The 12217-nt window shown below is 40.7% G+C and overlaps 1 protein-coding gene across 1 annotated transcript in view; it reads right to left on the reverse strand.

Moving 5' to 3' along the window:
- Positions 1 to 1688: 1688 nt before the first annotated feature.
- The window catches only part of LOC109959679 (crumbs cell polarity complex component 2), a 31451-nt gene continuing 20922 nt past the window's right edge, over positions 1689 to 12217 (reverse strand). The window contains exons 8-13 of the mRNA XM_020599240.1: positions 11270 to 11811; positions 10558 to 10723; positions 8831 to 9683; positions 7619 to 7735; positions 7335 to 7461; positions 1689 to 5755 (exon numbers count right to left, since the gene is read on the reverse strand). Of these exons, the coding sequence (XP_020454896.1) occupies positions 5534 to 5755; positions 7335 to 7461; positions 7619 to 7735; positions 8831 to 9683; positions 10558 to 10723; positions 11270 to 11811 (2027 nt within the window). The 3' untranslated portion in view covers positions 1689 to 5533. The remainder of the gene's footprint in view (positions 5756 to 7334; positions 7462 to 7618; positions 7736 to 8830; positions 9684 to 10557; positions 10724 to 11269; positions 11812 to 12217) is intronic.

Here is a 12217-nt window from a genome sequence, read left to right on the forward strand (position 1 = left end):
CTGAGCTGAAGTCCACAAAGAGGGCCTGTGCATAGCTCCCTGGGGAGTCGAGGTGTTGCAGGATGTAACGCAGTGCCATGTTCGCTGCATCGTCCACTGACCTGTTCGCCTGGCAGGCAAACTGCAGGGGGTCCAGCAGGGGGTCTACGATGTCCTTCAGGTGGGCCGACACCAGCCTTTCAAAGGACTTCATAACTACAGATGATGTACAAATTTTGCAATCATAACAATCACAACCTGAACATTGTTTCTGGAAAGACGCATTGGTGAGTTTACAGTGTAATGGCAGTATGATAGCTGTGCCTGAGAGTCACCCCTATTCATAAACACACTTACTAAGATGGAACATTTGGACCCCACTTGGCATCGAGTTGTGATTTGAATCTGGATCTGTTATCTGGATACTGAATGTGATTTGGGGTCTTTGCCATTACTACTGGTAACTGTTCTAATTATCCCCAGTCTTCCTGCATGATGACCAGATCGAAACAAGTAAATTAGGTTGACAAAGCTTGTGGATTTTTGTGACAAACAAGTCCCAGTAATGTAAAAAGTGAAAAAGAAACCACATCAAGTAAATCAAAGTAAGAGATCATTTATACTGATTATTACCGTGTGATCAGTGTGAGAATATGTTATTTTGGACTGTTATCAGGAAAATCATATGGTTACGCAGATGTGGTTAAGGACACTACATGTCATGTTCACTGTACCTCCCTCGTTATGAAATTAGGCCAAAATATGATGATATGTATGATTTACTTTTCATTGCCCCTCACTTTAGACATTTAAGTTCATTTTTTGTTGCATACTTTATTTCTACAGTAAAGACTTACATTAGCGATGCACGTCTGATTTGAATGCCGACAAACCAAATGAGATTTCAAAGGAATGATTAATTATAACATAGAGGTGGTTGTGAAACTGCAGATACAAATTTATACAGTGTCTTGTTCATATAGACTTCTCTATTGCAAAACTGAACATTAAACACATTAATCAGCTCTCTTTAATTTTTTGCTTTGTTATAACTGGATATATTCAGGCGATTTTCTAGGGTACCTAAGGCAGAGGTAAAACCAAAGCTGTTCCTGACAATGTTTGGCTATTCTGAGAAGACTAGAGAGTTTCTCAAATGAACCTGGCAATCCCCAGGAAAACTGATTACAGTACCTCCCACAGGGGTGGAGCAAACACACACAAAAGAAGGGACAGCACCATTTCAGTCATTCTTTTTTCATGCACTGATCCTTTTCTCTCTTGGATAAAATTTGACTTTGTAATGAGCAAAAAAAGTTATATGTTGACTGTCTTTGAAGCATGAGATATGTGCGTCACTGACAGGTGACAAGTTAAAGGAAAAGCCTGAATAAATGAATGGTCTCTTCCAGGATGACATTGCCATCATGCATAGGGCGCAGGGGCTCACTAAATTGTTTGATGAGACTGAAAATGATGGGAATCATTTGCTGTGGCCTTCACAGTCACCAGATCTCAACCCAGCTGAACACCTATGGCAGATTTTGGAGCGGCGTGTTAGACAGCGTCTCTGGAAAAGTTAAGTCAATCTCAACAGATCACTTAAAATGGGATCGCTGAAAATAATAATAATAATAATGATAAGAAGAAGAAGAAACACTAAGCTTTTACTAAATGAAAACATCAGTCCTGGTTTTTTATTTCCTTTGATTTTAATTTTTCATTAACACTGTTCATGACATATATACATAACATTACAGTGTAACTACCCATTCTGATTGAAAGTATACATCTCACTTTGCAGACAAATGATAAAATCCACTTCATATACATAAATGTTCTCAGTAGAAATGAAGAGTTATACTGACTTGTAGAAAACATGGAAACTGCTTCTGAGTACTTCCAAATGACTTTCAGCTCAAACATTCTAGCAAAAGCAAATTTATAAAGAGTGTTAGCAAATGAATTACAGTACAACGATGACCCATATCACTCTAAATGTGAGCTTAAACAACCGCAGGGAATTTTTACTATTTTGTATAATAGATGTTTGGAAAAGAATTCACCATGCACTGATCTACAGTGCCCTGAACAATGGTGAAAACAACTCCAATGAAAAATCACTGTCATTCTGTTCATGGCTGTTTATCTGTCCTGCATGTAGGATTTGTCGTATAAGTTACAGTATCATATATGACTGAAGTACAGTCTACACAAAGGTTTTTGTCTGTCTGAATAGAAACGATCACAGGATGCTTGGGTTTCATGGATACAGGAGAACATGAAGACACATACTAGCATCTGGTCATGCACATATCTGTACATTCCCTGCATTTTAAAGAAGCATTAAGTGATTTCTGACCTTTATTAAACACTACAGGAAGCCTGCTGGGAGTGCCATTGAATCCTTAGAGTGACAAATCCCCTCATAGATCTGACCAAACAAAGATAAGGAAATATACACAGTTTATATATTTTTAACTTTTTCCACCTTCATGCACAAACATGTGGTTTGAGGCCAGAAGTATGTGGATACTGGAAAAATTTGTATATCTCATTGCTCAACCATGTGCAATAAGGTGATGCTGTAACCACCTCCACTTTTCTGGTTTCAGACTTTTAACCAGATGTTGAACCTGACGGCAGGGATGTGCTCTTAGTCAGCCACAAGACTATTAATGATTTCCAACACTGATGTTGGGTGATAAACTCTGACTCATGATGGGTGGGGTCGAGGTCAGGGCTTTGTGCAGATTAGTCACCTTCTTCCACATTAAACTGAGAAAATAATTCCTTTATAGACCTGGCTTTGTTGAAACAGGAAAGGGACAATTACAAATAGATGGCACATAGCTGGATGCACTCCATTGTCTAAACTGTAACTGTTTGCTGTAGCACTAATACTGTACAGTACCTCATCTGTCCTACAAATGAGCAGTACTGGGTCAGCTGTACTTGGTCAGATAAAGTCAAAGGCCACAGATCATGATCAAAATCCTACTCATCCCCCCTTTAAATGACATTTTATTCTACATTCAATCATACTGACCAGTGATTCATATTTTGGATGTCACTTGAATGCAACTTCTCTTTCACAAAGTAGTTTCATTAACATCAAACTGCTTCAGTGTCTAGTCAGTTTATATCACACCACCCTTAGCTAACTGTAAAAGCACCCTGGTTACTGTAAGCAGTTTGTAAAGTTAGCAGCACTAGAGAGTACAACATACAGTGAAAGGCAAGTTAGCAGTGGAACGTCCTGGAGGACAGATGTGAGTACAGCTGAATCAGGTTTTGAGGTCTAATTCTTAGTTTAAGCATTTTTTACTCAAATGGAAAAACCTTTATGTTACTCTTCAGCTCAAAGGCAGTGTGGTCAGTATATGTGAACAAAAAAGGTGGTTTATCTCGATCAGCTTCATAAGATTAGAGAATGGAAAATAGTCGATATGTTTTAACTAATTGAAACAGCAGACATATTTGCTTTTTCTCTGAGAGTTAAATGAGAGGATGAATATCAGTCTCTTGTCTGTGTGTCAGTGCAGAGCAGGAGTCAGGAATACCTGAAAGGTACACGATGTTACACACGAAGTTACACATTTTATACTGTTTGTTTAATCTGTACACAACCAGAAATAGAAAAATTAAAACTTGTGCTTTTAGCCATAGCATGCAGTAGAACTTGGTGAATAACATTTTATCCATTCACCCAGTATTTCTGTGCAAGACTATTTCTGACTATTATGCAGTTTTTCAAAAAAAAAAGCAGTCTTTGAAGACTGGTTTGAATTTCTGCTATGACTGAACCAAAGCTGGCAACCTCACAGTGCACCCAGCTGCTGTTTGCCAAGACATACTTCCCCTATTATTACAAATGATCACACTTACATTGTGTGTGTGTGTGTGTGTGTGTGTGTGTGTGTGTGTGTGTACAGATTAAACAAGTGAGATATAATATGTTTATCATTACATTTTAGAGGCATTGGTGCTTTCTTTTTCACCCTGAAAGTGCCAAGTTCGCTGCTGCCCCTGGGCCCAGTCTTTATGTTAAGCTAGACAAAGTATATTCTGCCTCCAGCTCTGTATTTAACACACAGAGAGATACAGTAGGTCTCACACTTGGAAAGAATTTAAATAGTTATATTTCCAGCAATGTTGAATTATTCCTTGAAATTAGCTACAATTCAAGTAGCAAAGGAACATGTTTTTATTTCTGATCACAAATACTGATGTGACCACCTTTAAGCAACACAAAGATTTCTACAATTAAATACAATTTGAGGATATTAGAAAAAGAAAATACAGTGATTTCAACCTTTGCAGTGCGTTACACACACATAGACATGTCTACAACACTCACTGCATACTTACATAGTAAGAGAGTCTGGGCAAAGAGGTTAACTTGTTGAGCTATACAGTGCACAACGACAATATAATACAGCAATTATTAACACAGCAGGTTTTGACTCAATGTTAAGACTGTAGCAGTTAAGATAAGGAAGGACAACTTATTGACAGAAGCCGGTGGAGTCGGGATTAATGAAAATCTGCAGGCACATGATTAAAGAATACTGCTTTCAATTTAGGAATAGTATTTTCTTGTGGACATATTTTATAAAGCACCGGTGCCTGTGACAACAAACAATGTATGAATTCACAAATTTTGACTGTGATTCTAGGAGAACAGGAGGTTTGTGTCATTCCTCTAGACAAAAAATTTTGAAACATAAATTTGCTATCAATGTTTTTTAAAAATCAGGAATTCAGGTGGTGAAACCACAGAAGAAGTCATACAGGTTTCCCTTACCAAGGGACCTCAAGTCAGTGAAAGCCAGAGTTCCTGCCTTTGCACATCTCACAGCCTCTTCTCGCAAACCAAATTAGTGGGTGTCTCTAAAAGGTTTCACACTTAACCCCACACCCTCTCACAGTATATGTAAGAAACATTACTACAAGGCATATGTTGATGAAGAAGGGGCTCCCCCGATAAAATTATGCAATTTATATGCATGCAAATGAAACTATAGTTTGACAGAATTTGTTTCAAATGTGTGTTTCTCCCTCTATACATTCCTTTTTATAATCTACAGAGGAAGATTTTGAATTCAAATGAGGTTTTGCTTTCCAAAACCATAAACAATGACTTACAGTCTTTGCCTTTACATGTCTGTATAAAGGATGTGAGAGAAATTCAGTTTCAGCCCATTTGAACTTGTTTCTCAATAAACTGGAGCTTTTCTTCAGTGCTCCTCACAGGATCCCATGCAAATCAAGATTGAGTTTGTCATCAACACTCAAGCTTACAAGGACAAATCCAGAGTCAGTTTAGCCATTGATCACACTCCTGCTAACAGGACAGCCTGAGAAATCAAAAGCACGGCTCTCTCAGCCTCTGGTTTTTGGTCCACCTCTGATGCATTAACCTCAGTAGTTTTTCCAGGCAGAGGATCAGTCATTGGCTTATACGCCATTATTTCCATGTAGGGCAGGAAAGCCCTTAACATATGTTATATACATCCACTGGATGTAAGGCTGTGAGGAAAGTCTACAGGCCTCAGATTAGCCTCTCCTCTGGAGGCACTTTGAGGACACTGCCCATCTCCAACCTGGCACCAGCCACCTCCTGTGAGCTGGGGCTGTATGTGCCCTCTGACTGACGTTTCTTCCGAGCCAACGTGATGAGGAAGAACACCACCAACGTGGCCAGTAACACACACAGCGTGGTCAGAGGGATAGTCACCAGCAGCCAAGGAACTCGCTCCTTATGCTCCTCTTTCTGAAAGATGACAGGCCATAGAGGAAGTGCCATTTGAAACTATTAATCAAATGTAAACTTGTACATCTTAGTATGTTGTTAACACACTTTGGTTTTGATGTTTTCTAAAAATGTTTTTCACAGATTATCTTTGACTTTTGTTTATTTTAGCAGGTATAAATGTAACAGAAGGTGGAAACTGAACAGTAAAAGCCCTTTTCAGACAGGCACCACAACCCTGAACTTATCTAGACATTTACTGGAGAAGCTGCATGTGTGAATGCAAATGTCCGAGTTAATTAGCCTGGATGTTAAGCTGACTTTACCCTGCCAGCTCCCTAGCACACAGTCTGTGTAATGTCTGTTTGAGCCTCTGTGCGAACAGAGCAGATTCTTCTCTGAAAATTTCACACAGAGCCAGCAGGTGTGTTGATGATGTTTTGTTATGTGACTGGAGTGAAACCAGAGGAACACAAACACACAGTGGTGAAGAAAAGGAATCACTCTGTCTGAAGTTCATGTGTAAAAACAGCTTAAGTTAGAACACCTGACAGGGACATCCTATCTAATTTAAAATTAGGATAAAGACTAACATCACAGTCCAAACATTGCTCTGTTTTACTGTTTCATAAGTAATCTATAAATCTTATAACTTATGTAAAGCACTACAAACTCTGCAACCTTTAGCGCTGTTATAAAAATTCTGAAACTTCATCGTTTTACACTGGACTGGAAAAATACACTATAGGACATAGCATACATTATTGCTAATTTACTGACACTTGTATTCAAACCAGAGCATATGAATGGAGCGGTGAGAATTTCCTCTCCTTACTCACTGAGCTGTTCGCCCGCTACCACCCCAAAGCTGCACCAGGTTGCTCTGCTCATTATTGCTCAGCACTCTGCTCAAACTGCAGCCCACTCCTCTCAAATCACACCCACCAGCTCAAAAAAAAGGAAAGAGTCTGCATGTACTTCACTTTTTCTTATATCCCAAAAATCTAAAGAACAATGATTACTTTTTTCCCAGTATAAATGATTTATTTCAAATTACAGTTAGGCCTGTGTCACAAGGAATATAACACAAAAAGTCACATGTAAAATTTACTGACTCAATGGACCTAATTAAAAATATACAGCACTCCTGTAGGACTGTTCAGTTTCCTTTTTAAAGTACTTTGGAACTCCATTATTGAGCTCACAATGGATGATTTTTGACTGAAAAGTGTTGGATGACTGTGCAAGGCACAGATGTATTCTGGGTCGGGCTTGGACATGCTTCAGGCTCCAAGTGTGAGCGGTACCGGAATTGGAACAGGACATAGGGTGATGCTCCCTCCTTTTTAAAAAAGCCGCTCTGTGCTCTGTCCAAAATCCCCTGCTCGTGTTCCACTCACATGCTCTGGTTCAAACTACATTTTAATAAATGTCTGTGTTGTTTATTATTTCTAGGTCTTGGCTTTTGTGGCAGTTACAGGGAACCTGAAGCTAAGCCATGAACTTTAAACCCATCATCCAGATTCAGGTTCTGTTTGAGCACATGCACTGTGAAGGTGAATTAACTCAGAGCCAGTGAAAATATCTTTCAGCCACTTACATTGCTCTCACAGTGTTTGCCACTGAAGCCTGGCATGCACACACACTGGAAGTGATTGAGTCTGTCCCGACAGGTGGCATCATTGAGACAAGGGTTGGACTCACATTCGTCTATTTCTGTCTCACACCTGAAACACATCAGCAGGGTTTGAACGCAATGCCAACTGACAGAGCAGCAGCTAACACGCATATGTTCTCCTGACCTTTACACTTGGATAAAGTTCAGACACACTTTCTCCAGAGCAGCATGTGTGTGTTGAGGAATGTGTGGTGTGCTGCTCTCACCTGGCTCCAGTGTACCCAGGCTTGCAAGTGCAGTTTCCTCCAGAGTCACCTCCTATACACACCCCTCCATTGAGACACTCTGTTTTTGCATCACATGCCACTGGAGGGAAGCGCCACCTATTGGACACATTTCACTTTATATTACTTTATTTTAGACAGTGTAGCCGAAGTAAAGGATTGCACAGTGGGTGATGGATCTAACTTCCTAAAATTAATTTATATAACCAGCACCTTGACATATTGTGCAGTATTTACTTTCTTCTGGAGAATCTGTCGGTGTAATATGTAACTTGCACTAACGAAGGACATACAGTGATGATACATGATACAAAGATGTAAAGTAATACATTTACCCTTGTCTCTCTTATATCCTGTGTGTTCCACATTTTGATCTGTAGAAGCATCCTGACGTAATGTCTTCAGGAAACACATCGTACTGCATAACCAAGTGAAGCTAAACAATAATGTTGTTTTTGGCTAAGGACCTGGTAACTCTGCCTAGACACATCATATATACTGTAGAAAGGACTTTTTTACAATATTGAAATGATGCATGAGACATTTTGCAGTGCTGATCATATGCCTTTCTCTGAGTATCATTTAAAAATGAGGATAGAGATGCATATTTTCAGACATTTATAATGTTGCCCTTGGTTATTTGATGTGAAAAGATGTGCCAGAAATGAAAAGAGAGCTGGCAATGTGGATGTGAATGTCAGAGTCCTGGTTTGGGAAAGTTACAGAAGTGGTCAGATACAGACACCACTTGTCTGTCAGGCTGGTGTGGGTATCAACTGATGATCCAGCAGATTTGTAAGAATATGAATTCAGCTTAAGGTTGAATAAGAGACAAGCCTGATCACAAAAACATCTAATACATGGTTGAAAGGGGTGCTCCAGGACTTGTGCCAGACAAACCAGGTTTTCCACAATTGTAGTTTGTAGCACAGCGTTTTTGTTAACAAGTTGTAGTCCAAGTCCAAGCTAAACTACTCAAGTGATGTCTCTTTGGTATTTTTCTAAAGCTTGACAAACCCCTCGCGCAGCCACACAAAACATTTTAGAACTGTTTTCACAAAACCGATTTAACTCCATGTCAAGGCATTCTGACCTAACTGAGTCTAATAGTAAATTTAATTATGGCAAAAATAATAATAATAATGGAAAAATGCCCAGAATGAGTTGCAGAGAAATAGAAAGGTGGGTACTCACTGGCAGCGCTTGCCGATGTAGCCAGGAGGACAGGAACATGTATGACTTTCCACACAGGTTCCTCCATTCACACAGCTGAACTCCAGACAGTTATCCACCTCCTCCTGACAGTTCTTCCCTTTGTATCCAGGCTCACAGTTACACTGGTAGTCCGCCAGGAGGTCTTTACATAAACCGTACACACAGGGACCTGAGGAACACTCATTTATCTCTGTCTCACACAGCATCCCCTCCCAGCCTGAGCTGCAGCTGCAGTTAAACTCATAAAACTGGTCCTGACACACACCCTCGTTGAGGCAGGGTTGGGAATCACAGACTGGTGCACCTTGGCATCCTATAATTGGCTCATGTCCACCCAGTATGGAGAACCGGCTCACCTGGGGGGGTTCTGGTACATTAATGAGAGGCAGGTAGACTCCACCCACTCTCACCTCCCCTAAACAGCCAGTGTAGTTCTCAGCCAGCCAGATCTTAGTATCATTAAGAAAGTTGAGGTTGCCACCGACATTGAAGCTGACACCCACTCTCTGCCCATCCACTGAAAGGCTCCAGCGAGATGTCAACTGCACTGGGTCAACCATAGTCAGCAGGATGTGGTGCCACACTCCATCTGCAATTGTCCTGTCACTTGTGAAGGCCAGCAGCTCTGAATTTGCCCCGCTGCCCAGTTTGACCAGCAGGGAGGAGTTAAGCAGACCCAGGCAGAAGACCTCAGCTCTGCTGGTGGCCCGCAGCAAGACACCGTTCTCGTCCCGTGTTCTTATGTTCATGGTGATGTTGGTTACAGGACTCAGCAGGGAGCTGTTGGCAGCATACTGGAGGGAGTTATCCTGAAAATTGGCCTCAGTTAAACCTGTAGAAGGAGAAGATCATGAGCAGCTGTGCCAATTATGCCAATTCAAAACTTAATATGTGAAAAGTCTTGGATGTTGCATGATTGATGTGTTGATTAGAAAACTATATCGAGCTGCTGTCACAGGAGCAACAACCTTTTCCCTTTATAAACTGTCTTATACTGTATGTAAGGTTTACATATGTGCAACAACATCAGCATTGTAGGATTGTTTGGGAACATTGCATCAAACACTGGAAGGGAGTATAAATAAATGCAAATAAGGCTGCAGCTTTAAAAGCTGAACAGTTAAACAATTAAGAAGTTAGAGAAGAAACTGTCTCTTAGACCATGATATCCACACCACAGACCAATGACAAGACATTTTAATTAATATCCCTGAGAGTCAAAGCACCACAAAATAAAAAAATGTAAAAAAAAAAATCTAAATATGTGCTATTTTCAGCAGAGAAGCATAGGCTGCCAAACTATCCCACAACCTGTTACTGACTTACTGTATCAAATCCAAGATGGATTTAAAATCCCACTGCAGTAACTCAGACAAAGTGAGAATGAAAAATGTGAAAAAAGAAGAGAAAACGATCATGATGTTGCTTTATCTTAGTATGTTGCATGATAACCTTTCTTCTCTGCACCTCCACAGGGCACTTCTCACAAATCACAGACATTCTTCCCTCTGTTGTTCTTCCTGATGTCACTGAGGGACTAGGGTTGGCAGGCAGTCCATACCATTTAATGTTAAATGGCCCTTTAAAAGCTTTTCAGGACTATTGGTCTAATTAAAAATACTTAAACAAATAAACTTGACCTGACATGACTTGACTTGCCCTGCCTTAATGGGGAGAGTGAAAATCACTAACAAAGGATTACTCACACTCATAACCATCCTGCAGCTCGACACAGTGTGCTCCTTTGAAACAAGGGTTGTCGACGCACCACAGACGTGTTTCACAAAGCCGGCCTGAGTAGTTAATGGAACAGTTACACTTGAAGTCATTCCAGGTGACCTGACACTGTCCAGCATTGAAACAGGGCTCATCCTGTGCACAGACAAACACAGATGGATGGTATGGATCAGCACTTGTAAACTCTCTCACCTGATGTGACTGCAGGGGTAAAAGCTGCAGAGAATGTTAGCTCACAGATCAAAAGGATTCAAACCAGATTAATGTTAACAGGGTTGAGGCAATGCAGTACACCCAGGTTATCTGACAGCATGGCAAGGTGCTACCACAATTAGCACAAGTTCAGTTTTAAAAAGCCACATAGTGCCTAACAGAGCTTTTCATTAAAGTTGAACATTTGTGAGAAACATTTATCAGTCTCTATGCCAAATATGATGCATTCTGCTTAATTACTTTACATAATGAGACAGTAATGTTGATGGGTAGTGACAGCTGTTGTGGTGTAAAAATAATCAGATAGTCTTACTTGTGCTCCATTACAACAAGAGTGACATTGTAAAACTTATCAATTCAGCCTTTATCTACATTTCATTTGATCTTGATAGACGTATACATTTAATCCAGCCTTTGTCTGTTCTGTAGTTCAAGTGATCATACAACAGACTATATGATTTCTTTTACCTTGCATGTGTCATCACTTTGACATCCGGGCAATACATTCTCTACTGCGCTTGCCTGGTAAACCTCCACCCCCTCTGGATGATCCTCAGTGGTCAGATGCTTGTGGTCCAGCTGAATGTCTTGCAAGCAGCCCTTGAAGTGTCCTCCCCATGCGTTCATGCTCATGCCTGCAGGGAGCCCTCCAACATATGCCACATCCCCTGCCTCTACACTCACATTTCCTAAGGCACGACGGTCCCCTGCTTTGGGGAAGACTACGTGGCCATAGCGTAACCTTAAGGTCACCAAATTATTTTTGCCATCAGTTACAGACTCGGCCTCTGATCGCAGTGTGGTGTGAGGGCTGTAAATAGCAACAGTGCCTTCCTTTAGATAGACTGTCAGGTATGGTGTTCCTCCTCGGTGGAGCTGCAGGAGCAGACCACTGTGTTTATGGGAGCGCACTATAAAGGAAATGGTAAAGTTTTCTCCGTGGTTTTCTGAGATGTTGAAGGCGAAGTGGCTGGTGGTGTTCTCATGGCCAAAGGTCCAGGATGGGTACTCTGAGGTGGGAGTGGGGAGCACACATTATCAATATCTTATCCCAACACAAGGTTATACTGTATGTCTATCAGTGATACTGTATTTGTTTTAAAAATTGTTTTTTTTTTTTTACATGAAATATCAGTCAGAAATTTGTACACAGCCTGTAAAACCATTTTATAATGTCATGTGTGGCTCTGAAGGAGCATTTTCAAGACACATCAACAATGGGAAGAGTAAACATTTTTAACAGAATAAAATTAATGATTCATTAGACTATGGGAGATCTTCAACTCACGCCTCCGGCAGAGCTTTGACCAGATCCCGGGGAAGGCTGGAGATATTGAGTCCGAGTGGACCATATTCTCCACCTCCATTGTCGATGCGGCCATTCGGAGCTGTGGCCGTAAGGTCTCCGGTGCCTGT

This window comes from Monopterus albus, unplaced genomic scaffold (assembly GCF_001952655.1).
Source record: "Monopterus albus unplaced genomic scaffold, M_albus_1.0 scaffold40.1, whole genome shotgun sequence".
NCBI lineage: Eukaryota > Metazoa > Chordata > Actinopteri > Synbranchiformes > Synbranchidae > Monopterus > Monopterus albus.